At 44.4% G+C, this 27,534-nt stretch overlaps 1 protein-coding gene across 5 annotated transcripts in view; it reads right to left on the reverse strand.

Annotated features, from left to right (window-relative positions):
* Positions 1-27,195, reverse strand: part of TJP2 (tight junction protein 2) — a 107,092-nt gene extending 79,897 nt beyond the window's left edge. For 3 of the 5 annotated variants that reach the window (XM_036433862.1, XM_036433867.2, XM_036433863.2), the window contains exon 1: positions 5,069-5,189. Coding sequence is in view for 1 of the 5 variants with exons in the window: in XM_036433861.1 (XP_036289754.1) it covers positions 5,069-5,189; positions 10,740-10,921 (303 nt within the window). In the remaining 4 variants the exon portion in view is untranslated. Of the gene's footprint in view, positions 1-5,068; positions 5,190-10,739; positions 10,937-27,051 lie in introns of those variants that run through there. The other 2 variants (XM_036433870.2, XM_036433861.1) reach the window with 2 other exon arrangements.
* Between the last annotated feature and the right edge of the window lie 339 nt (positions 27,196-27,534).

Here is a 27,534-nt window from a genome sequence, read left to right on the forward strand (position 1 = left end):
AAGCTAGCTTCTGAGTATTACTCATCTGGGTGCTACAATGAAAATGTCCAGACAGCTCCGGTTCCCAGAGAGAGGCCAGGTGGCCAGCACCCGTCTTACTGATTTCAGAGTAAGCCGTGCATGATAACTTTTGTTTGGAAAACATGTTAGACAATATAACAAGAGCACTCAAAAGTAGGAATAAACCCATCTTATTTTTATTTATACCAATTTCTCCTGATGACTGTCTGCTGAAATTGCTAAAATGACAAAGTCTTTACAGACAAGTATTGGAAGCAATGCTTTTTTTTTTTTTTCTTTAATACTCAGAGAGGAAAACATGGAATTATTGTGTGACAAAACCACTTGTCTAAAATCCCTAAGGCTACAAATTAAGTGGTTTGAAATCCCTGAATGCTGAAATAATTCCCAGTAAATGCACCTGTAATACAAGTGTAAGGCTAACTCATTGTTTATGAACCTTTAGGCTGATTTGAGGAGGAAATTAAGAATAGGACATCTACTGGTACACACAGCCTGTGCATTTACAGGAATTTCAGCATTTTAATAGCAAAACAGCACACCTTCTCCAAAAATACAGCCCATATCTTTCATGAATTTTAAGCGCTTCATAATTTCCCATGGCCTTCTTAAACAGGTAAGATAGGAAACTGTAATATGAGAGTATTTTATTCAGAAACTCAAGAACCTCAAACTAACAAGCCTTAGTACCCTATCTCCCTCCATCCACATCACTGCTTTTCCCAGCAACCAGGAGGAAACACAGAAGACACAAAGAAAGTGCTAGAAGCCAGAAAAGCACTGGGTGAAAGAGCACAACTATGAAGTCAGACACATCTGTGTTTCAACAAGTCCCAGCTCGGCTCCTTCTTGGGTTTAACCCATGACATTGCCACTATTCGACTGTTTGGGATCCATAGAGATGGCCTGATTACACGGTTCAGCCTAAAGGCTGTGTGACTCGGGCAGCTTATCTCAACTCCCTAAACTCCCATTCCCTCATCTGTAAAATGGTGGTATGCGCAGTATGGTGACCCCTCAAACTTTTACACGCTGAAGTCCTAACCCCTGGGACCTCAGAATGTGACCTCATTTGGAGGGAGGTCTTTACAGAGGTCACTAAGTTGAAGTGGTGTCTTTAGGGCAGTTACTTCTCCAATGTGACTGGTGTCTCTATACAAAGGAGAAAGTCAGGCAAAGGGAGACACGCAGAGGGAAGACGGCCGTCTCCACGCCAAGGACAGAGGGCAGGAAGAGGCCCTCCCCTCCTAAGTCTCAGAAGGAACTAGCCCTGCCAAAACCTGATCTCCGACTTCTAGCCTCCAGAACAGAGACTATAAATGCCTGTTGTTTAAGACACCCAGTTTTTTACTGCAGCCCTAGGAAATGAACACAAATGGGGGTTATAGTTGGACTGACACCTACAGGCGTCTTCAAACTACGGCCCGCGGGCCACATGCGGCCCGCAGAGGAGTCTGATCCGGCCTACCAGGTTTTTTGGGCAGTGAGCGCAGCCGAGGTGTTACAGTAGGAATTAGTAGTTCATATAGTCCGGCCCTCCAGCTCTCTGAGGGACCATGATCTGGCCCCCACTTTAAAAAGTTTGAGGACCCCTGCGAGAAGGTGGGTATGGAAGTTAAATGAAGACAATGCAGGTAAAAACACCTGGCACGGCACCCATAGCACCCAAGTCATGTAAAGCTCTCACTTTTCTTACTGCAGGTGGACACTTCACGTCATTCTGGAGTTACAATGGGAGTCTCACCACAAACACACACACACCGCTCTTTTTCCAGCCTCCTGCAGCACCTCCAGGCCCTTTGATGTAGCCTGGGCTCTGGAGCTTCTTCTCCCCACTTGGCACACCTGGCCAACAGCGTTTCATCCTCAAGTTTCCTCTCAGACATCACCTTCCACGGAGAGCCCCCCCCCCCCCCCCTCATTTAGCCATTGCCTCAGCCTTCTGCTCATATGCCTTCACCGGGGTGAGTGCAGCCCTTTCCACACAGCAATGCCATTACGGATTCCAAACTAGATCCCCTGTTCCTCCCAGGCCTCTGGATTCCCCTCAGGCTGTGCTGTGTGAGGTCCTCTGAACGCTGAGGAAGAATCTCTTCACCACAGGCAGGGCACCTGGCCACACCCACCGAGCCCAAGCAAGCCCACCTTCTCAGTCAGCGGCCAGAAGTCCTTTCCAGGTGGATGGTTCCGATAGTGTGGTCCGGACACCGGAAGTGTCAGCCTGTGGGAGACTTGTTAGAAAGGCAGATTCCTGGACCTCGCCCCAGGCTGACTGAAGCAGAACCTCTGGAGCTGGGACCCGAGAATCTGTTTTGTTAATAAGCCCTTCAGGTGATTCTGATGCAGATCAAGCTTCAGAACCACTGTTCTGGGTTTATCCAGTTCAGGAGGCGGGGCTTTGGCTGCTGGTGTAAGCTCTTCCCCCTTCCCCCCGCCCCCCCAGCACAGTATTACTATAGACTCAGGAGCCCCTAAGGGAGGGAGAACTGCAGAAAGGCCTTCATTTATAACTTACTTTTCCTAAGCCCATACTATGGGGTGAGTTGGTAATAGCTCTAAGATACCCAAACTGCCTAACAATGAGAATCCGTGTCCAGGAAAGTGAGTCTCCTCCCAAATTCTTAACATCCTTTCTGGAAGCAAAGAGGAGAAGATGACTTGGCCATGTCAGAAAAGTGATCACCAAGCCCCCTGGAAGTTATCAGGCAACGAACACCAGGCAAACAGTGCTCTCCAGACTCCAAGACTGAAAAAGAGGGCAGAACAGGTAGCGGCTGATGATCAGACACCTCAGGTCAAAGGCAGGTTCTACAGGCACCTTCCTCGCCCCAGGCCAGACACGGCTAGTGGATCCCAACATTCTTGCTCAACACACTTGGCCTATGAACCCTTACTCTAGGCAGCCACTACCAGTTGATCAGAACTGGCCCTTGAGAAAAAGCTGTTCACTATCTGAGTGTAGGTGTTCCGTCGTCAAGCTTTGTAGAGTTCGTATAAAAGCCAGCTGGTGTTCCAGGAATCTCACTGCATTGGGAAGTCAGGGGCTGTGCATCTCGAGGAAATCTTTTAAAAATCACTGAATCTCGGTTTCCTTATTTGCAAAGGAGAGCTAGGGATACCTTGCTCTCAGGGTTGTCCTGGGGATAAACAATACGGGTGAAAGCCCCTTGCCCGGTGCCTGGCAAATAAAAGGCTCTTAATAAACACCTGCTGGATCTGAAATGAGAGCGATGTGGATGCTGTGGGAAAAATCCTCCCTCCAAGCTTGCCAAGCAGCTGGAGGGGCACCCTTCAGTGCTCAGACATAGAAGAGATTTGGAGCAAGGCACTGCCTTGGGAAACCAACTGATGCGGAAAGGTGTGCGGTTACAGGAAATCAGAACCAGGGAGGTATTTTGTTTAAGTCAGAAAAAGCCTTCCCTCCAACCATGTCTGCTTCAACCACCCTTGGCCATCTTCCATGCTGAACCTCCTGCTCATCTGATCGATCGATAGGTCCTACCTAGAAATCTTTCAGGAAAACCATTGCTGGAGTCTAGGCAAGTATGTCTTCTTTATGTTGGAAGCTTTAAGAGCTCTATATAGATCATCTCATAAACAACCACAACCCACCCCAGCCCCATTAGGGCAATGGAAACTGAGGACTTCCCCATTCTAGTGTCCCCATTTGGACAACTGGACTCCAAGCAAGGCCGTGGTATGTGCCCAGTGCTCGCTATGTGTGAACACATTTAGCTTCATGTCAGCATTCCCCTTTTTATAGACGAAGATGTGGGGCGCCAAGAAATGGAGACATGTGCCCGGGGTCACACCATTAGAAGGCGGGAGTGCGGGGATTTGAACAGCTGTGTGCTATTCACACGCCTCTAACTCCAGCATTGACGCGTACCCAGAATCCACCCCAGCACAGGCCGGGAGCTTAAACAGACAGGAATGACAAAACAAGCGCAAAAAAAAAAAAAAGATTCTAGCCCCATCCCAGTCAGCCATCACAGACTGGTCTATAATCAGGGGTTAAAGTATAACTAAGAATACATCCCAACATCTGTCAAAATACAGTTTAATACCTTGTAAATCCCATTTAATTCATACTTAACATTGAACCAGTAAATAGATAATACCCACTCTTCATCTCCCACTAAAAGCATGTACATAATTAATCTTTAGAGGCCAGTCTTTTATATAATTATTCTACCTCAAAGATAACGGGAGAAAGGTGACCTGCCACAATGACCTACAACCAAAGGCACCAAAACACCCCGCTAGGCATTTCTCCTGAACCCTGGAAGTTGAACTTACATGCTTGAGCCAGGAAGAACCTCAATTAACATGTAGCCAAAGTTATACCTATCAATTCAGACCGTAAGTGCAGACAAGATGTTTCTGTTTCTTAGTAAATAGGATGTTAATGTTGAAAACGGTGGCCTTGACTATCTCAAGGACATGAAATAATTTATTTATTTATTTATTTATTTTAAATATATTTCATTGATTTTTCACAGAGAGGAAGAGAGAGGGATAGAGAGTTAGAAACATCGATGAGAGAGAATCATCGATCAGCTGCCTCTTGCACACCCCCCACCAAGGATGTGCCCGCAACCAAGGTACATGCCCTTGCCCGGAATCGAACCGGAACCTTTCAGTCCACAGGCCGATGCTCTATCCATTGAGCCAAACCGGTCCCAGCTGAAATGAAATAATTTATATCAAACTTTGGTGGAGGAAAGCCAGTAATTAGGTTGATGAGAGACAAAGAAAGCAAGTACCTCCCTGGCTGGTTTGGCTCAGTGGATAGAGTGTCAGCCTGCGAGACTGAAGGGGCTTGGGTTCGATTCCAGTCAAGGACACATGCCCAGATTTTGGGCTCAATTCCCAAAAAGGGGCATGTAGGAGGCAGCCAATCAATGATGCTTTCTCATCATTTGTTTCTCTCTCTCTCCCTTCCTCTCAAAGATCAATAAAAATGTGTGTGGGGCTTTTTTTGTGTTTTTTTTTTTTTTTAATTTTTAATTAATTAATTTTTTTTTTTTAAGAAGAAAACAAGTACCTGGTGAAGCAGGCTGTGCAGAGGCAGGAGTCTGTGTTTCGTGGAGCACCTGTGCCCGGAGGTACAGCTGGGGTGCCAGTCCCACTCACAGGGAGATGATAACAATGCGGTACTCCGTGCCCTAAAAAAGAGAAGGTTGATAGAAACCCAGCATGGTCATTCCCAGCACGGAGAGATCTTGTGAAATGCAGCTAGCTTCACCTACTGTAGGACTCAGTATTTGGTTTTTAGTATATTACATTTGGTTTTTAGTATATTCACAGAGTGGTACAACCATCACCACAATCCATTTTAGAACAGTTGACTTTATTTAAAAAAAAAAAAAAAAAAAAAAGAAAGTCCTTGGACATTACCCATCATCCTCTAATTCCCTCTTCTCCTCACAACCTGGTCCTAGGCACCACCAGTCCAATTTTTATCCCTATAGATTCACCTCCTCTGGAGATTTTACACAAATCAACTCATACACTATGTGACCTTTTGTGACTGGCTTCTTGGACTTGGCATAATATTTTCAAGTTTCATCCACGTTGTAGTATGTATCAGAACTCCATTCCATTTTATGGCCAAATACAATTCTCTTGTTTAGCTAGATCATATCTCACTCATCTCTTCATCAGCCGGTGGATATTTGGGTTGTTTCCACTGTTTTGGCTGTTGTGAACACAAGTACATATGTGGACGTTTTAATGTTTCTTAGATCTATATCTAAAAACAGAATTGCTGCCCCTAATGTTTTCAGTCTTCAAAAATTGGAGAAAATCATCCTGGCTGGGTAGCTCAGTTGGTTAGAGCATCATCCCAATATACCAAGATTGCGGGTTCAATCCCCAGTCAGAAATCAACTAATGAATGATGCATAAATAATTGGACCAACAAAACAGTTTCTCTCTCTCTCTTTCTCTCTCTCTCTCTCTCTCTCTCTCTCTCTCTCCCTCCCCCTCTCCCCTCCTCTCCCTCTTTCCCTCTCTCTCTCTAATAAAAAAAAATTTTTTAATTGGAGAAAATGACTACCCATGTAAAATTTGGCATCATCAATCTACCTGAGGTCATCCTGAAGGACAAGATCTTAGAAGAATTTGAGATTAAAAACATGCTCAGCAGGTGGGAAAATATTAAGAAAACTTTTTTTCTCAATGGTAATACAACACACTGAACATAAAATTTACCATTTTAAAGTATACAATAGAGAAAAGCATTGAAAACTAAACGGGAATTCATTTTCTACTGCATTTATAATACCGGCTCATCTTTATGTGCGTGGTTTGCTCACAAGTAGAAAAGATGGCAAGTGCTTTTCCTTTTTTACCCTTTATCCTTAGAACATCCAAGAAATAGCCCTTCCGAACATTTTTATTAATCCCGCATGTGCCTTTCCAACAGCACAAGGGAACGTGCTCGCTCTGGGGCTGGGCCTGGGCCTGGGCCTGGGCCGTCACAGAGCACTGCTCCAGTGGGAGGAAGAATGTGGCTTCTCACCAGTTCTGGACACACTCTTCTGTTTACCAGACAGAGTGAGACTGTGGCGTGTGTGCAAAACATTCCCCACACAAAGAAAGAGAAATAAAAAATAGTGTTGGTTTTATTTGTACAGGCAGGGGACACATTTCCCTTCTCCAAGGATCAGCAGGAAATGTAGGCACTGGCTAACGCAAGGCCATCTGGACATCCTACAAAGCAAGCAGCAGGATTAGAGCCTGCCCCATACACGGTTTCTTTTATTACTTCCAAAGACAAACAAACGGTCCGCCAACCAAGATGGGCTTGGCTATGCTTTTGGCCTCAATATGAAATGTTTCTACAGGTATCAGCTGTCAAGAGAACTTGCTTCTTTTAATGCACTGATTTACCTTTCAATGACATCCGGTTTCTGCACTTCTATGACACCCTCATTTTAACTTTCTTTCATAACATTCCTGAAGTTTTTGACCTGTGTAGGAACCACCAATAACAAGCCGCCATGTCTGATGTACACCATTATTGACTAGAGCCACCTTTCAATTAAGAGAAAACTTGGCAGGAGGAATGCAATTATATTCTTGGTTTGCAACAGTATTAACAAATATTTAAAATTATTCTCAGGTCACTTGAGTGAGAGCTAGAAAACTACAAAATGTTACAAGGAAAATCCATAGGCGATTCTATTTGTTTGTTTGATTGTTTGTTTTGGTGTCAATTTCTCTTCTATATTCTTTTTTTTTTCTTTTTTTTTAAATATATTTTATTGATATTTCACAGAGAGGAGGAAGGGAGAGAGATAGAGAGCTAGAAACGTCGATGAGAGAGAAACATCGACCAGCTGCCTCTTGCACACCCCCTACCAGGGATGTGCCCGCAACCAATGTACATGCCCTTGACCGGAATCGAACCTGGGACCTTTCAGTCCTCAGGCTGACGCTCTACCACTGAGCCAAACCGGCTTCGGCTATTCTTCTTTCTTCATTTGTGACTATACTAAAACTGAGTAAGCATGGGTAAATCTTTGCAGAGCACCTACTAGGTGCCAGGCCGTGGGATACATATGTGCATGTTTACAAATCCTGCAATCTGCATTTCAGCGATCCTGCAAAGTTCTGCCAATTGGTTGGTAGCTGGTGCTTTGGGCTTATCATGTGACTGCACTGTTTGCAAAGTAGAATGCCAAAGAGCACAGGCCTGTTAACAGCCAAGAAAAAGCACAAAAAGGAGTTGGTGCTGAAAGAATTCCAGGACATTTTGAACACTGAATCATGACCTGACTTCCAATTATGTTTTAAAATGCAAAAGCAACTGGAGTTTGTTTTGTTTTGTTTTTTGTTTTTGTTTGTTTGTTTATTTGGTTTTGTCTTTTTAAAGAAAACACATATTGGGCCTGGCCAGCGTGGCTCTGTGGTTGAGCATTGACCTATAAATCAAAAGGTCACGGTTGGATACCCGGTCAGAGCACATGCCCAGGTTGTAGGCTCGATCCCAAGTATGGGGCGTGCAGGCCACAGCCAATCAATCATTCTCACTCATCACTGATGTTTCTTTCTCTCTTCTTCTCCTCTTTGAAATCAATAAAAATATATTAAAAAAGAAAACACATATTGGAGTTTTATTCTCTTATAAGAGGAATTTATCCAAATAATTCATCAGAGGATGCCAACATCACAGCTTCTCTTAGCGTATTTAAAATGTACAAACATTGATTCATGAACAAGTTTTATTAATCCCGCATGTGCCTTTCATTTTAGAACAGTCGTCACTACTTTTGTATTGGCACCCCAGCTGTACCTCCAGGCACAGGTGCTCCACAAAACACAGACTCCTGCCTCTGCACAGCCTGCTTCACCAGGTACTTGCTTTTTTAAAAAACAAACAAACAAACAAACAAAACCCCACACACATTTTTATTGATCTTAGAGAGGACAGGGGAGAGAGAAACATCAATGATGAGAAAGAATCATTTATTGGCTGTTTGGTTTTTAGTATAGTTTTTAGTATTTTTTGAAACACATATTTGTCTAGTCAATTGCATATTCTTATTGCCTTACATTTTTTTATTTTATTTTACTGAGAGTGTTACCAATGTCCCGTGTGTTCCCCCCTTGAACACTGTGCAGTATTACAAGGACAGCAGGTCTTTGAGCAATACCATTTCTTTCTACCTGGTTTCATTATAACGTTGATTAAAAAATAAAATCAATTCCGTAGGGGCCACTGTTTGCTGGAGTTGCATGTTCTCTCCGTGTCCACATGGGCTTTCTCAGGGACTCAGGTTTCCTTCCATTTCCTCCCACATCCCACAGGTACGCACCCAAGGGGAATGGCATCCAACTGGGCCAGTCTGAGTGAGTGTGAGTGTGGGCGTGTGTATGGTTGTGGGTGGCCCTGCTATGAGGTGTCCTGTTCGAGATGGTTCCCACCTTGCACCCCGAGCGGCAGAGATGGGTTCTGGTCACCAGGGACCCGGAACTAGAACCAGCGGTTTGGAAAGGAATTATCTTGTTTTCAGTCATCTCTCTCAAATGTCTGTATTGCTCACATTTATTTCTAACATGTTTAAGATGAGATGTGTTTGGGGCCTTTATTTCTAAGTTTGGTGATGTTTTTGGGACCAGAAATATACCACAAGAACGTAACTCTTGTTTATACCAATTAGCCTAAGGTAATACTGATTTCATTATACATCGTTTCACTTAAAACTTGTAATTCCAAAAACCTATCCATGACAATAAGCAGTAATCAGAATACTTCTTGAAAAGAAGGAGACATGATTCTTGGGAGAAATATTGGCTTCACTATTTAGTCTACCAGCCCAATAGAAATCGCCAGTCAGAATGCTCATGGGCAGATTTCCCTCCCCAGAAGCACAGTCAACCACCTGATTTCTCACCACTGTAGGGAGGGGACGTACTAGTTTTGGGACTCAAAGTCCTTGGGAAGATCAATAAGTTTGAAGTCAAGAAAAAGCAAGTAAGCTAGGATGAAAAGCACTTCCCTAGCTGCTTGCTCCTCCAAGTGTGGTTCATGGACTGAACCATTAGCATCACTTGGACCATCCATTGGGCTCACCTGAGCTGGCAGCATCACCTGGAAGCTTATTAAAATGCAGACTCTCTGGCCCTGCCGTGACTGCAAAATTAAAATCTGCACTTTAACAGGGTGATTCTTATGCACATTCAAGTTTGAGAAATAAGACATTGAGGTGCCGCTGAAAAATTGAGAATTCATTAATAAAATGAAAGTAGAAGAGAACCCATCCTAAGTGAAGGATAGTAGTCTGTCCAAAGAAAGGCTGTCAGGTGACAAGGGAGTCTAACAAAAAATGGGGATCAGCAAAACAGTGCTTTGTTGTCCATGTGTATCCAAAGTATTACAGATACAAAACCGTGCTGTCTTGTGCCCAGTGCTACTTTCATCAGGCTTAAGGGAATGTCTGTTTAAGAAAAAAATAAAAGAACATTCACCTTCCTTTAATAGGATTAGGATGGAATGCATAATTTGACTTCTGTTTCACTTGTTTGGGGGAATGAGGAGAAGCAGAGTTGGTTCTACCTGAAGGTACTTATTCCAACTGCTGGAAAAGAAATGAATAGCCCTGGCCAGTATGGCTAGATTAGTTGGAGTGCATCCTATGCACTGAAAGGTCAAGAGTTCGATTCCCGGTCAAGGTACATGCCCAGGTTGTGGGCTCCATCTTTCATGGGGGATGCATTCGGGAAGCAGCTACTTGGTGTTTCTCTCTCTTTCTCTATCTCTCTCTCCCTTCCCTTCCACTCTCTCTAAAAGCAATAAAAACATTAAAAAAAAAAGAAAAAAAAGAAATTAGTAATAATTTGGCAATCAATTCACACATCTGAGTCATGTGTTTGTGTAGGATGAATCCCTTCATGAATGATCTTGAGTCAGAAATTGAGAGCATCCAGTTGCTGTCTGAGGGCCAAGCCCTTGGTCATGACTCAAATGAGGTGGAGTTTCATACTTGTAAAATGTGAAGGCTAAATGAAAACTGAGGAATGGTAAATATCCAGGCCACGTGTTGCAGCTCTCCAACCCTCCAATTATACATCCAGAACAAACATCCCTCAACAACTGCAATATTCCTTTCCTGCTAAGCCCGGACTTGACTTTGGGGTCCTCCCTAACTTAACTCTCTGAGCAGCCTACACATCAGTGGGCTCTGACATGCCGTGTGAAACCCATTTACCTCCATGACAAACATTCTTCAAGCTCTAACCGTCCATCATTCTCTGGCAAAGGTCCAGGGTTACAGAATGTCCAATCTGTAGGGGCCACTTGAAGAATCCCGGTTTGATCATTACAACATGTTTTCCGTCCCCCCCAGGAAAGAACATTAACCCACATGGACTCCCCTCGAGTCACCTCCATACATGTAAACACTCCTTTTACTTTTTAAGAGAACAGTAACATGATAATAACAACATACAAGAATAAGTAATAAGGATAATGCTGTCTCAGGATTCCATTCGAAAGCATCCCTAAAACATCAGAAAGAAGTACCTCATTTATTTCTAATAAAAACGACCTTTGACAGATGGGAAGAAAATCTACCTCAATCACACATCTCAATAGCAGAACTACTGACATCTGGGCTGGATAATTCTTTGTTGTGCAGGACTGGCTGGTCCATTTTAAGATCTCTGGCCTCTACTTACTACATACTAGTAGCACCGCCCCCTGAGCTGTAACAAAAATGTGCCCAGACATTGCCAAATGTTCCTGGGGGGCAAATCCCTCCACCACCACCATGCCCTACTTCCACCCCAATTAAGAACCTAAATAATGACAGTAATTTTCTTCGGGAAATGGGACTGTGTGCGATTTTTCTCTCGTGTTTTTATGCATTTTTCCAAGTCTTCCATAATAAATGTAATTTGTTTATATGATTTTTTTTTTAAGGATACTTTTTAAAAAGAAATATTATCAGGCCTTGGCCGGTGTGGTTCAGTTGGTTGAGCGTCATACCTTGCAACGAAAGGCCTCAAGTTGGATTCCTAGTCAGGGTACCTGCTGAGGTTGCTGGCTCAATCCTCAGCTGGGCTCATGTGGAAGGCAGCCAGCCGGTCTCTCTCTCTCCCCTCCTCCCTGCCCCTCCTCATCCCCTGCTTTTCCTCTCTGTCTAAAAAGCAATAAAAACATACTTAAAGAAAAAGAAAGAAAGAAATGTTACACAGATTCCTTGAATTGATCCTTGGGTGAGTTCTAATGTGTGGCTCATTCAGTTTTGAAAATTAGATCCATTCCCTCAAAATACCACCACACAGGCACCTTAAACTAAGTTTCTCATCGGCACGTCAGGGGGGAAAAGTAAGAGTTGAGGCCTCTCACCATTCAGAAAAGAATGTCTAAACCCTTCTTCAACAGGGAAAATCACTGGGGCTTCGGGAAAAGATGTGAAATAAAAACTGCTCTTTCAAGAAAAGTATTTGCCTGAGACATAGTCTGTACATACACCTCAGTCAGAGAAGCACTTGCATTGTAGGGAAGAAAAAAAAAAAAAAAAAAAGACACATTTACTGCGTCTTTAAGAATTGTGATATCGCTAGACTATGGAAAACATTTTCAAAATCAGGAAATTAAAATATCCAGATGTAAAATTCTGCTCTAGACTTCATCTTCTTGGCTGTTGCACCCGGAATTTCCTAGAGCAGTATTACCATTCATTTCACTCCTGACTGTTTTTAAATCCGTCTGCGAGGCCACATCCGCCAAGTTCTCAAGGAAGAATTCAACACGTATTGCCCTTCCGACAGATAACCCCTTTCTCCATCCGGGCCCCCCAGCACCCACCCGGCACCCTCTGGCCTCCCCTGCTTACCCGGGGTGCTGCCAAAGGTTCACGTGCCTTCTGCTCTCGGGGAGAAGTTCTCTTTTGTTAAGAGGGGTGATACCGACTGCTGCTTCCAGAATAGCCATGTATTTTTTGTACCTCATCTTCTCTCTCTCTCTCTCTCTCTCTCTCCCTCTCACTACCAGGTCTTGCAAATGTCACTCCCTGTTCAATGGAAGCAGCTGAAGCGATCTGCAATACTGGGCGCGGGAAGGGAAGCCGCTGTGCTTTTAGATGCTGGGTGATCCCGGCCAGAACTATTATACTCTGGATGGGGGGTAAGGGTAGGGGCCAGGCGGAGGCCAAACCCCAGATAAATAATGAGGAGGCTCCCTCAGATTTCCCTACCACGTCAGTATTACATAAGCCTGCGGGAATTCTGAATAAAGCACTCATGAAAATGATTTGCAGGCCGACCGTGGTTCTAAACACAGCCATCGACTACGGGACGCTCCCCAATTAATCCCCGCATAAATCTTTGAGGCAGATAATCCTTCAAGGGCTAATGGCGTAGGAGGTGATTTATCTCCAGGTCTGGGAATAATAATTGGTCCAAAAAGCCCGCGTGCCCCCGAGTGGACTAAAACCAGAAGCAGATTTGGCTCGTTCCGCAGGAGCCTCCAACAGGCTGCACTCTGACAAATGAAGGAGGTCCCGTCGTCATGTGAGAGCGATGCGTTTCTCAATGCGCGAGTCAATAGCAAAGATTAACTCACTGAGAATCAATTCTCCTTTGGGTTGTTTTTTGTATAAATACCTCTGGAACCCAACATGGGTGAGCTCTGCTAGCATGAAAATACATTGTGGGAGACGTTCAGAAACCACCACCCCCCTCATCCTTTTTTTTGGTAAGTGTCTCCCCTCAGCTTTGAGGACCTTTCTGGGCAGTTTTCCGTGTGGTAAAGTTGGATCCTCCAGCATAGAGCCCACCTCGTGGATCATAGTACACATGACCTAGACTGGGTATAGACCAGTCTTCTTGGGAACGAAGATAGGACATTCAGAGAAAAATGCCCTCTCATTGGAGTTGCTAATCGGGGCTGGTAGGAAGTTAGGGCTGTTGGTGGTCATGTTTCCCATCATGTAGAGAAGGCTTATCATTAGTACTTGGAAGAAAAAAAACAACAACAACAACAATAAAAAAAACAGCACCAATGGCAACGTGACATCATTGAGCTTCTGGGTCTAGCTATAACTAAAGGCCACTGTCATCCCAGGAGACCCCAGGTACCCTTTAATTAAGCTAATAAATGGGCATTTGTGAAATTTAGTTTTAGTTGCATTTCTGTCACTCTGAAGGAGTTCTCACTTATACACCTCCCTCATCAACTTCTTCAAACTTTTTCCCCCTATTTAATATGCTATAGGAGTCGTGCTGCTCCTTGTCTAAACACTCATATATACAAAGGAATTAAAATAGAAGAGGGAGTCATTACGTAGTAATTTTGATTAACTTAGATACCCACAATGAATAACTTTCTCAGACCTGCCCCCAGGCTCCCAAACTTTTTTTTTTTTAATGTTTTTATGAATTTCAGAGAGAGGAAAGGAGAGAGAGAAAGGGATAAAACATCAGTGATGACAAAGAGTCATTGATCAGCTGCCTCCTGCACGCTGTGGGCATGTGCCCTAATTGGGAATCCAACCATGATCTCTTAGTTCATGGGTCGACACTTGACTGAGTCACACTGGCCAGGCCCAGCCCCCAAATTCTTGAGCCTTCTTCTACAGATTCTCTCTTTCCTCAATCTCAACTTTCTTTTCCCCTCATTTTTTCCTCTTAACCTGAATGACCTAAATCAGCAGTTTCCAAAGTGGGGAGCACATACCAACAATCTTTGGGAGGGGGGTGTTAAAAGAAAATATTAAACCATCTATTTCCTTTTTGTCTCTCCACCATTAAATTTTAGTTTGACCCAGCCAGCTTGGCTCAGTGCTTGAGCAACGACCTATAAACCAGAAGGTCAGAGTTCGATTCCCAGGTTACGGGTTCAGTCCTCAGGAGAGAGCATGCAGGAGGCAGCCGATCAATGACTCTCTCTCATCAAGGATGTTTCTATAGTTTGAGGATTTATGCTTTTAAATATTCATATGTGCTTTGAAAACTAATATATATTAAATTATAGTAAGATGTACCATTTATAAATTAATATGCTCATATTACATGGTAGAGTTCAGATTGGAGTGTATGAGCAAAAAAGTTTACTAGTAAAGAGCCCTGTCCCGGAAGCTCAGTTGGTTACAGCGTTATCCCGAAACACCAAGGTTTTGGGTTTGATCCCGGGTTAGGGTACACACAAGAATCAACAAATTGATCTCTCTCTCTCTTTCTCTGAGTCAATTTTTTTTTTTTTTAAAGTTTAAAGGTCAGTAACTTAAATAGCCCTTCCATTGCTCCCTAAGCCTCAATTTATCTTCTAACAACAAAAGACCAAGAGCTCCCACTTCCCTTGGCCTAGTTGTACAAATAATCTGACCACAATAAAGTGGTAGAAACAAGGGACAAACCATTTGGATTTGGAATATTCCATTTCCATAGTATTCATGAATATTACTCCCACTGGTTGTTCTACAAACAATTAGTACCAGTTAGTCACAGGAATTCTTGGTTGGCTACAGCTGCCATGGCTGAAAAAAAAACAAAACAAAAAAAACCCTCCAACAGCCCTCATTTAATCATACAGGAAGATGTAATTAGAATTACACAACAGGCTTTGTTCTAACAATTGTATTTCTAATGACGCATGATAAAAATTATACAACTCTCAAATAAGAAATGAAGCCTGAGCTAAAAAAAAAAAAAAAAAAAAAAAAAAAATCCAGTTTAACTTGTTATCTCTAGGAAGCTGTTTTACTACAGTGGAAGTGACACAATAGTTTATAAATGGCATGTTTTACAGTTCCATTTTCTATAGGAATGTTTTATGCATTTAACACACAACTCTTACAAAGTGAGTCTTATCTATGATGATCTCATACAAAATTAAAATTGGGTCTTTCATTAGGAAAAGAATTCTGCCTTAGCAAATAACTAGAAAGAATTTGCTTTGCTTCCATAAATGAGATTGTTCAATTTTCTAACTGATTTATGTATTCATTTTTTTTAAATTGTCATCTTTATAAGAACTCCTTCATAATAGTATATAAGGACAAGAACACAGGGGGAAAAGTCTTGTCAAAATACCCCATCCAGATATGTTACTATATATGGCATTCTCTTTGTAATTCTAGATATTTCTTAAAAATGTGCATTGATTTGATTAATCCTAGAAATTCTTTACCACAGCAACTCTCTGATTAAAAATCACTTATCTTTTTTGTTTTCCCAATCAATATACATGGCTCAAAATATCTTTCTTGTCAAGATGCTCAAGATCTGTTTCTGAATGATTCAACTTGAACATAAAAATTCACAAGGCAGCCGAGACAGGTTTGGCTCAATGGGTAGAGTGTCGGCTTGGGGACTGAGGGGACCCGAGTTCGATTCCGGTCAAGGGCATGTACCTTGGTTGCGGGCATATCCCCAGTGGGGGGTGTGCAAGAGGCAACTCTCTCTCATCGATGTTTCTGGCTCTCTATCTCTCTCCCTGCCTCTCTGTACAAAATCAATAAAATATATTATTTTTTAAAAATTCACAAGACAGACTGACTCTCCCTTTGAATGGATTATTTCCACTTTATTTCTGCTGGAGAAACACAATGGGCAACCTTCTCCACTGGGGATTTTAACTGCTCCGGTGCTCTTAGAAGTATAAAAATGGAAATGAACTAATGCCACAAACAGGCTGTTTTACGGGTGTGGTCTGCTTTTCAGGGAGCTGGAAAAAGCCTTACTAAAAGTAAGAGAGTCTGGGAAGCAGCTCTTCCTCTTTTTCTTTTTTTTAAGTTCTATTACAAATACCAGATGACTTTATGCAAGACATTTCGTTCCTCTGTTTGATATCATCATGCATAATCTATGTTTACATATTTGCTACTCTGGTGACCAATCAGAGCACTTAAAAAACAAACAGGCTACATTATATAAAAAATCATTAAAGCAGTGGTTCTCAACCTTTCTAATGCCGTGACCCTTTAATACAGTTCCTCATGTTGTGGTGACCCCCAACCATAAAATTACTTTCGTTGCATTTCATAACTGTAATTTTGCTACTGTTATGAATCATAATGTAAATATCTGTGTTTTCCGGTAGCCTGAGGCGACCCTGCAGCTGTAGGGTCACTAATATTATTATAATAGTCAATAATATTATAATAACTGTATGATGTCAGGTGGGAATTAAAAATTATCGGGAGATCACTTTGTAAGTTATATAACTGTCTAATCACTATGCTGTACACCTAAAACTATTAAAAATACTAATATCAACTATAATTAAAAACTTAAATTTTAAAAAAAGAGCTGTGATCGTGAGGATCTGGAAACCCACAGAAAGAGACGCAAAGACCTTGAAGAACAGCAGGAAGAGCCACTCTTCTTCTCAAAGCCAGATTCTGTCCCTCAAAAATAGAGCGCATGATCATTGATTTAGAGTGTGGGAGGCTGGACAAAACCTTCCCCTTCAGGAACAGAGGCTGCAGACCCGAGACAACCAATAACCGAACGAGCAATGACACTCAACCAAACCAATTCGGGGAGAAGACAACATGAATGACCCCATTTTACCAGGAGGAAACGAAGGCTCAGTGTTGAGAAACCTGCCCCAGATCATACAGCCTCCTGAGCAGCAGTCAATAGTCAAGCTACGATTCTGTTCTAGCGCCTTCCAGAGTGAGTGCTCCTGCACCTGATGACCCACACAGAGCATTGCTCCCTGATCCCTGGACACCCTCGAGACAGGAGGTGTCATACCCCTACCCTCAGACCCCCTCCCTCCGGCTGCAGGCTTTCTCTTCCTTCTCGTCCTAGTCCCCAAACCTGCTGTTTTCAGTGGGTCCAAATGTGGAGTTTGTGGCAAAACACTCTTTCTCCAGGAGGCCCTACCACTACCAACACCGAGCTGGCTTCCCACCCGTGGGTCACTGTCCTTCCATCTTCCCCCTCACAGGCTGGGGTTTTCCCTCAAATGAAAGTGAATTACCTCCGGGAGTCCCTGGACTTCCTCATGGCCCTAATGGTCATGGTCCTAAATGCCACAGGTTTTTAAGTCATTTTGTTTCACATTCTCCTATAAAATATTTCTAAATTATATTTATTTTCAGTTTAAATTTTTTTTATATATAAATGGTTCTATTTTTTTCTCAAAGTACATCTTGAGAGAATTATATATTTTAGGACACCTGTTACCATCATTTAGTTATTCTCATTCTATTATAAACTTTATTAAAAAAATATAGAGAGTAAATTTTAGCATAATGCGTCAGCCTGCTATTCCCTAAACAATATATTTTTTGTGAGCACTTCAGCTACCGGACACATTTGAAATAGCAAAACACTTCTCTCTGCCAATGGTTCCATACACTGTAGTTAAAAGAAAGTTAAAGAGAGTTTCTTGTTGGTCTCAATCAATTTTAACTGACTTCAAAAAAATCATGTTTTTACAGATCTGTCTCCCTCGTTATTCTTTGATGACCTGAATGGTAGTATGAGGTCATATTTATCTTTGTATATCTAGCATCTTTTCTGGCTCAGGAGCCAACATATTATAGACACCCAATAACATGAGGGTTTGCTTCGTAATGAAGTCAGCGAGGTGTAATGGCTAAGCTCCTGCACTCCAGAATCAGACGCCTGCATCTTAATCCCAGCTTCACACTTACTTAGCTGTGTGATGTGAGCAAGGCTTTTAATTTCACCAGGGCCTGGTTTCCTCATCAGTAACAGGGAATTAACGACTATATGCAAAACCCCAGAGTTCCATGCTCCCAAGTGGACTGCTTTGACCTTCCCAGTGTCCCCTTGGATCACCTCGTGGTCCTTGCCTTTGGCAACGGAAGTATGGTAACCTTTGACCTGCCTTTCTAGCCCCACCGGGGGGATTCCTGGTGTGGCTTCCCGCCTGACCAGTCCTTCCAGCCTCCGGAAGATAACTGCACACTGCCCAGGGCATCGACGTTTGGGCCTCCCATGTCTCCCTGCTCCGGCTCCCCTTGTACCTGCTACTGGACCAGACTGTCTTCCTTGAGTCACTCCTCAGTGACTAATTATATGTTTGTGTTTGCCTGCTTAGAACCTGTCTTCTTCTCTAGACTGTCAGCAGGGTTCTGAAGGCAGAGGCCTGTTCTGCTGACATTGCATCCATTTCCTGTGGGCTTTTCTTTCTAGTCCAACCTAACACTCATCCATTCCTCCCCTCCCTGGACAACCACAGAGCTCCTCCCTATCCATCACCCTGATTGCTGTTGGATATGCAAATATAATAGTACAAACCATTTCTGCCCAAGAGAATCACCCAGTCTAATGGAGTGACAACAGCAACCCAGCACAGAGATGTGAGTGACTGTGGAACAGGAACGTGACAAAGGAGAGAGAGAGGACAATTCTGTGTGAGGATCTTAGCATGGAAAAGCCTTCACAGAGGAGGCACTTGAGTTGTGCCTCAATAATATGAGTAAGCATTTGCTAGGCTGACAAAAGGATCTGAGGCCTCTCAGGAAGAGGGAGAAGTATTGTCAAGACCCAAAAGAGCAAAAACAGCGAACAGTGTCCTCAGACCAGTAAGCAGAGTGAGCCGGCGGAAAGGCAGTGCAGGGCTAGAGGGAGGCAGGGGTGCCCTATGACAGTGGTCGGCAAACTGCGGCCACATGAGGCTTTGGCCCCTTCAGTGTGGCTCTTCCACAAAATACCACGTGCGGGTGTGCACATACAGTGCGATTGAAACTTCATGGCCCATACGCAGAAGTCGGTTTTCGGCTCTCAAAAGAAATTTCAATCGTTGTACTGTTGGCATTTGGCTCTTGACTAATGAGTTTGCCGACCACTGCACCATGACATTAGGCTCTGCACAGATGTTGTTCCCTCTGGCTAACACACCCTTCCTAGATGTCACCAAGCCATCATTTAGTGAACATGCCCCCTGTGCCAGCCACTAAGGTAAGCGTTCTACATGCATTACCTTCTTTAGTTCTCACATTAACCTTGAGATATGGATGTAAATTCTCCCTGTTTTCAGATGAGGAAACTCAGGCACCAAGTGACTAAGTTATTCTGCCTGGGGTCACACAGGTTACAAAACTCATGCCTGCTCACATCTACTGAGCCTGGTGCCCTGTGGCCCTTCGCATGCCCTCATCACTGTGAAATGTAATTCCCTCTTTGCGTATTTCTCTCCCTGGAGAACGTGGATCTCGTGAGGGCAGAGGCTTTGCTCCGCTCACCACTGCACCCCGAGCCCCTAGCACGGTGCCTGGCAGAGTACAGGCATCCAAGTGCATGAACGCATGAATGAGCAGGCTGTGAACTCTGTCGACTGTACTCTCGCCTTTCTTCTCTGCGCCTGTAGTAAAGGAATGCCACCCATCCTGAAACCAAGACATATCTGAGTGCCAAACCCAAGGCATATCTGCCCTCTCCAGCTTTGGTCGGTGGGAGGAAAACAGAAGCAACAGCCTCACTTCCTATCCCCTCCCCATCCCCATCTGTGCACACAATAAATTAACATCCTTTGAAAGGCCTGCTTACAAGGTTGGCTGGCATCTGGGAATTTGGATTTGGAGAAGGTCCCCACCATTCCCAGGACTGGTAAGTGTGCCTCACTGACCCTAAACTATTTGCACAAATAATGTAGTTTATGATAAACCTGTTTTCTTTCTGGGAGTCTGAACTTTTGTAACATACTATGCAGAGGATGCCAAAGTAGTACAACCCCAGAATACACGCTAGGCACTGAGTCTTCATGAGCTCCCCTGGTTGACAGCATTTCACACATACTGTCATAATTCGCTGCTGTTGGAATTAAGCATGCTCTATAGGGCTCCACAGGGGGAGGATGCTGGGAGCTTGCGCGTGGTCTCCTGGGATTTCATTCAGTGTGCTTTTTCCTTTGCTGACTGCACCATGACTATCACAGTGGTGAGTACAAACTTCATGTGTGACTTTCGTGTGATTCCTGCGGGTCCCCCTAGAAAGTCATCCAAAACTGGGGGTGATGTTAGGGCTCCCAGACACTATGTCTCCACAGAAGCAGGATGCCGAAATACTTCCTGTCCAATAACCAGAGACTCACTCCCAGGGCCTGCAGGGGCCAGGCAGGGATGGAAAAGTGTGCAGCCAGCTGAGAGGGATTGGGGACAACAGGAGAGTCTAAAGTAGCCAGCTCAGCCTGGCCAGTGTGGCTCAGCAGTTGAACCAAGAGGTCACTAGTTTGGTTTCCCATCGATCAGGGCACATGCCTGGGTTATGGGCTCCAAACCCAGTAGGGGACCCCCATGCATGATGTTTCTCGCTCATCAATGTTTCTATCTCTTTATCCCTCCCCCTTCCTCTCTGAAATAAATAAAAACATATATAAAGTAGGCAACGGCTCCTCAGCTCCTGACACCAGCAAGTCCCAGGCAGAGCTAGGCAATTAGTTTGCAACTGCAGGTATTAAACCCTTTCCCTCTGCTAATAACAGGTGCCCCCAAATGATAACAGAGAAAACGTGGGGGCAGGCTTTGGCCTTTCCCCAAAACCCAGAGAAATGCCTCACATCCTCAGAGACACCGGGGATTCCTTTGCAATAGAATATACAATAAAAGGTGGCGGTGTTTGCCCCAACTTTGTGAAACCACAGCAAGAGTGAAATAAATTTCGGAGCTTCCACCGCCCTTCTTAGATTTCTTTTCTGTAGCAAACCTGACCTTCATAACTGTCAGCACCCACTCTCAGAATCGGCTTATACAAGTTACGCTAAGGAGACTAGACCCGGGGCAGCACAGATATTAAAGCTACTAAGCCAGGCAGGCATCTGAGGGAGAGGAGGGAAACCAAAACTCGGCGGCCGCTGCTTGCACCAAGGGCTCTGGCTTCTGGTTTACAAAGCTCGGCGTGGCTCCAGGTTGGTGATGATCAGCAGTGACAGGCAAGAGGAGCGCAGTGGTCCAATCAGGACTCCAGGACTGTGGCTTCTGGACTGTCCTATGAAGGAAAGTCCACATGCAACTCCGTGGCCCCAAACCACACATCCCAGAAACTGGTAATGTGACCTCCCTGAGAGATGGGAAGGTGAGGCCTGCACAGCTAACAAACCAAAATAAATCTCAGAAGTGCGATGGACTCAATTTACAAATTAGTATTCTTCTAAAGCACTAAAACTAGGGAATCTATTCAAAACTGATTTCCTCTTTATCTATCTAGTCTTTTCCTTAGAAAAGAATTTTTAAAAATCAACAAAGAATAACCTAATAAATAAGTACATGAAAATATGTTCAACATCAGTAGCTATCAGAGAAGTATGACTCAAAACCACTTCACACCAACTGGGATGGCTAAAACAAAAAAAGGCAGCAAGTAATGATGAAAATGTGGAGAAATTGGAAACTTTATACTAGCTGGTGGGGCTGTAAACTGGTGCAGCCACTTTGGAAAACAGTCTGCAGTTCCTAAAAATGTTAAATATAGTTATCATATGGTTTTCACTTGTAGGCATGCACCCAAAAGAAATGAAAACATATGTCCACATAGTTTGTACATGAATGTTCATACAAGGGTCAATCATAATAACTGAAAAATAGAAACAACCCAAATGTCCATCAAGAGATGAATTTTAAAAAAGTTATATATATATATATGCAATGGAATATTATTTGATTGAGAAAAAAGAATAAAGCACAGATACATGCAACAACATAGATAAACCTTGAAAACATTGTGTTAAGTTAAAGAAGCCACATATACAGAACTAAAGGTTGTATAATTCCATTTATAGAAAACTAGAGGCTCAGTGCATGAAATTTGTGCATTCCAGGGGCATGGGGTCCCTCACAGTCCAGATTGCCAGAGGGCACAAGCCAGGCCAAGGGACCCCACTGGTACACCATTGGGGTCAGGGAGGGGCCACAGGAGGACTCCAGGGCATGTCCAGTCCATCTCACTCAGTCCTGATCTGTCTGACCCCAGCAACAAGCTAATCTACTGGTGGGAGCATCTGCCCCCTGATGGTCAGTGCATGTCATAGTGAGCTGTTGAGTGGCCTTAACAAATCATTAGCATATTATGCTTTGATTGGTTGAACGGCCAACCAGATGACTGGACATTTAACATATTAGGCTTTTATTATGTAGGATGTCCAGGATAGGCAAATCCATAGACAGAAAGTAGATTAGTGGTTGCTTAGGGTAGGGGATGCAGGAAAATAAAAATTTGCCAGCCAAATTGTGGAAGGGGTTCATGGAGGAGTTCTGTTCTTTTTAGGGCAATAAAGATGTCCTAAAATTGATTGTGGTAATGACTGAAAAAAACTGTAAATATAGTCAAATACGTTGTACACTTTAAATAGGTAAATTGCATGATATATAAATTACCTCTCAATACAACTGTGTGTTTCTAGTTTTGTTTTTCCATTGATTTTTAGAGAGTGAAAGGCAGAGAGAGAGACAGAGAGAAACACGGATGTGAGAGAGACACATCACCTGGTTGCCTCCCATACCAACCTAGGTATATGCCCTTGACCAGAATCGAAACCCGGATCCTTCAGTCTACGGACCGACATTCTAAACACTGAGCCAAACCAGCAAGGCCAATTGTGTGTTTCTTTAAATGGCCTAAATCTAGATGAGAATTGGAAACAAAGTCAGTTAACGAAAAAGTGTTAGGAACCTCAAATTGGGAGTTTTTCTGTCTCTTTTGCACTGTAAATTTCCCCCAAATGATGATAAAGATAGCTTTTGATTATCACTTGAAATTTACAAGCACTTTTACAAATAAGGTCCTTTTGAGTCCTTGATGCAATCTTAGAGGAAGATAATTATCTTCCCTTAATTTTATACTCCGGGATGTGGTAGCTCCACGTTTCTGAGGTTCACTCCCTCTCTCAGTTGGCTGGTCACGGTAGATGTCAGTTCTTCCTGTGCCCTTGCTCCTACACTGCGTAGCATCTCAAGGCGCCAGGTAGATACTTATCAAGCCAATATGCAGAAATGGCACAGCCGACCAATCACAATGCAGAGAATGCCTTATTTTTCTAGGAGACGGACCTTTATGCTACATTCAAGCCAAGTACGCTCGGATCACTCGTCAGAAGTCTTGTGGTAACAGGGAAAGAACCCTTTGTTCTTTAGGAATTTCAGTTTGGGCTCACTTTCTTATGTGCCCCAGGGCCTAGAGCACGCAGTATCTGATGTTCCAAAAGATATTAATGAATACATAGATTCTCAGGCATCAATCAGTAGGCAGAGACTTAACGTTCTACACGGAACAACCATGGAAAAAACCACGGTCTAAAGTAGGAAGACGCAGGTTAGCTTCAGTTTTCTCATCTGTAAAGTGAGGGGGGAGAGGAATACTCCCACTGCCGTTGTAAAGATTTGATGAGAATATATCTGAAAATACTCGATTCACAATAGGCACTCAACAAATGTTCGTGGGTGCTAAAATGAAATAGTCTGATACCGTGACCTCTCTTATGGAGACCAGGGGTTCCTTCTGGGTATTTTAAACCTCAGATCTCACCTGAGAATGGTGTTGACTGGATTAACCAAACCTGAAACAGTAACTATCTAATTGTAAGGAAGACTTCATTCTTAATTTTATTTCAAGTTTAATATAAAAGTGTGTTCTCTTGTATCTCCAGGTTAATTTTCCAAAATCTTAATTGAGTGTGTGTGTGTGTGTGTGAATGAGTGTGTATTTGTTCACCAAACTAAACACTGAACAAGATTGCTATTTCAGAAGAAAACATAGAGGATGAGGGGAAATCTTTTTCTTTTTTGCCTTACTAGAATGAAAAGGAAATAACAATCCGAAATTCTGGGAATATAAGAATCTCCCAAAGTGGGAGAATTTTCTGCCCAAGTCTTGCCTAGTTGAATGATTTTTATTCATCCTTCAAAGGGACTTTTCAATCAAAGGAAACTGTAAATTCCTTCCTACAATCTGATAGGCTCAATGTGATCAAAGTCATACTACAAGAAAAGTCAAGGGTCTTAGAGAAAAAATAATCTGGGAACAATTTGAAGAATTTGTCATTATTTGGCTATTTATTAGATCTTTCCAATATCCCTGAATAGCTTGTGTATTCCAAACCGCATTCCTGATCTGTAACAATGACTCTTGGATCTTAAAACCAACCACCTTTATTAGTTCACCCAGTAACATTCATGGTCTCACCAAAAAGCATGTCCTCAAACCACAAGCTGGACAATTTTAAGCAGATGCAAGCAGATGACTTTCACTATTACAAGGTTTTTCTAATTTATATAAATAGTTTTTACAACTAGAAATAATGTGGTTGGACCATTAGACTAATTTACCATTAAAGCAGAAACAAAAGTCTGACGGATTTTAGACAATTATTTCAAATCTTTTCTGAAGCCTTGCTATCCCTCCTCTTATATATCAAGCAACAACTTTTTTTTTTCTCTTAAGGTTTATTCTGACTGCTTTCAAAAATTAGTTTTATCATAGAAAACAAAACAGAACTAGATCCAATATAAACAGACAATCGAAAATAAAGCCAGCTAAAAGCAGGGATAGATGTTACTATGCTCAGGGTCAGGGCTGTCACTGCTAAAAGCACACGCACTCTAAGAATCTGGAACCAGCTGCCTTGCCCAGGCCAGTGATGAAGGGATCACCAAATGTCTGTTTATATAATTCCCTGTGAACATGCTTTTACTTTTGCTTTACATTCCTAATCAACCTATCCTGTACCCTACGAAACATATTAGCAGTCTCCAGAAGCTCAGGGGCTGGGGAGAACCGGCTATGGGTGTGTTGTTTAACCTGGACATAGTTTCTCCTTGTCTTGATGGAAAAGTTCTGAAAATGGACAGTGGTGATAGTCACTCAACCTTGTGAATGTACAGAGTGCCACTGAACTGTTCACTTCAAAGTGGTTAAAAGGGTAAATTTTATGTTGTGTCTATCTTATCCTGATAATACCAGAAAAAGAATAAAGATATTGAGAAACAAAACGCTCACAAGCTAGTATCCTAACCACAAGTCCAAATGCTGCAAGGAGCCTGGTGGGCTGTGACCCATCAGTTCTAGTGTATTTGTCCTGGTCTGGCAACAAGGTTCAAATGCAGGACTGGATGAAATGTATTGTAAAATCACCTCCTTACCCGGGACAGAAAACCTAAGACTGGTGCTTTTCTGAAACGTTAGCAACCTAACGATCCCGTATGGGATCAGCATGCTGGTCAAGGTGGGACCTCAGAGCGTGTATTTTAGCAGGTCCCCAGCTGATGCCCCTGCTGGGCTGCGGACCTCCCTAGAAGCACCGTGTCCCCAGGAATGCCACCCTATCCGTCTAAATCTAGCACCAGGTCCTCTCACGGGGACGCCCCAGGGGCTGATCTCTCAAGCCCATTGGTTAGAGACTTCACTTACCAGCCAATCACCGTTCGTAAAAATGCGTTGAGGCGCTCGAACAGAAGGCCTGACTGCAGAGGGCTCCCAAGAGTCCCCACCCACCCACCCACCCACCTCGGGGACTGGAAAGCAGCTACTGGCGGTAAGGGACAAGGGACAGAGGAGGAGGAGGAGGAGGAGAGATGCAGCTCCTCAGAAGCCCTCCGGCCCGACTTCAAAAACAGTCTTGAAAATGCCCTTCCCCAGCTCGAAGAATGCCTGGAATCCAGTGGCCTGGCTCCAGCCTAAAGACTTCCAGCTCCGTTCCGTTCAGACCCAGCTCCCTATAGCAGAACCTTAACACGCAGTCCTGGAAAACGGACACCGCCCCGCGTTGTTGACAAACGCCGCCCCTCCCTTACACATGAGTCAGAAAGTGCACATAAAATAAGTAAATGAATGAAACGGGTTCTCCAAAGTTCTGCGGGGCAGGGGCTCAGACGGGGACTCCCAGGTGCGCAGTGTCCAAAGCCCCGCGGGCCGGCAGCGCAGGGGCCTTACCTCCCTCCAGCTGACCCTGCGCCCGCGTCCACCCCAGGCACCCGCTCCTGCCCCTTCCAGATACCATCATCGCCCAGGCTGGCCGTGCCCACAGAAACTCGGAGGCCCTTTAAACGGGGTGCCAGAGAAGCTCAACAGGAAGTGAGACCGCTCCCATCGCTGGGAGGGGGTGGCGCGGGGCCAGGTAGGAAAGAGAAAGTGGCCCCAGGTGCCTGCCTGCAGCGGCCTCGGGCGCGCGCTCCAACCCACTTCCAAACGGCTCCCCCAGACAAGCCCTATCCTACGCCGTTGTCCCCCGGGGGCATGGGGGAGCAAAAGTCAGCCAAGCATCCCCCAGAAAAGAAAGAAAGAAGAAAAAAAAAAATCAATCCTCAATTTTGAGCAAGAGCTCAAGGAAATGGGAATGGGGAGGGGACGGACTGGGCATGAACTCGCATTCACTCGCGCTGCCCCTTACCTCCGTCCACACGACGGATCGAGAGTGCCAGCGCCCCGCCACACCCCGCAAAAGCCCTCCTTTGCCAAAGTTGGGGCAGGAGGAAGGTCCCCCAGCGTCGCCGGAGCCCGGGCTGCGGCGCCTGGCGCAGCTCTTTTCCCGCCGGGACGCGCGGCGGGCGCTCGGAGCCGGGGCCGGAGAGGGAGGGAGGGAGGGAGGGAAGAGGGCGCGTTACTCGCCTGCAGGCTGGGGCGTCCGCGGTCGGCAGGGTTGGGCTCAGGCAGCCGGGGCTCCGGGCTGCGCTCCCACGCGGCGCCGGCTGCTGGGCCGCGGTCCCCGGCTCCCCGCGCGCGTCGCTGGCGGCGCCTCGCCCGAGCCCGGGAGCGGGAGACTGCCCCGGGAATGGGCGGGCGCAGTTGGCCTCCGCGGCCGCTCCTGTGTATTATTGTGACCCAAGCTATTTCCTGTTTGGAGGTTGGAGAGAAGTAAAAATATATACCCAAGTCTTGGGGCGCAGAGGGAGTTGGTCAGCGGCGGGCCGGAGAGCGGCGGCTCAGAGGGGACGAGGGTGGGCGGCGGCTGTCACCTGCTCCCTCGAGACACGGAGGAAGGAGACGCAGTTTGTTTTTTGTGTGTGGATTTTTTTTTTTTTTTTCAGCGTTACTTTGGGGTGTCTGGGAGGACGGGGATGCGGGGCTCTCACACGCCACCCAGCGGCGGGG

Source organism: Pipistrellus kuhlii, unplaced genomic scaffold, assembly GCF_014108245.1.
Source record: "Pipistrellus kuhlii isolate mPipKuh1 unplaced genomic scaffold, mPipKuh1.p scaffold_m20_p_12, whole genome shotgun sequence".
NCBI classification, from domain to species: Eukaryota; Metazoa; Chordata; class Mammalia; order Chiroptera; family Vespertilionidae; genus Pipistrellus; species Pipistrellus kuhlii.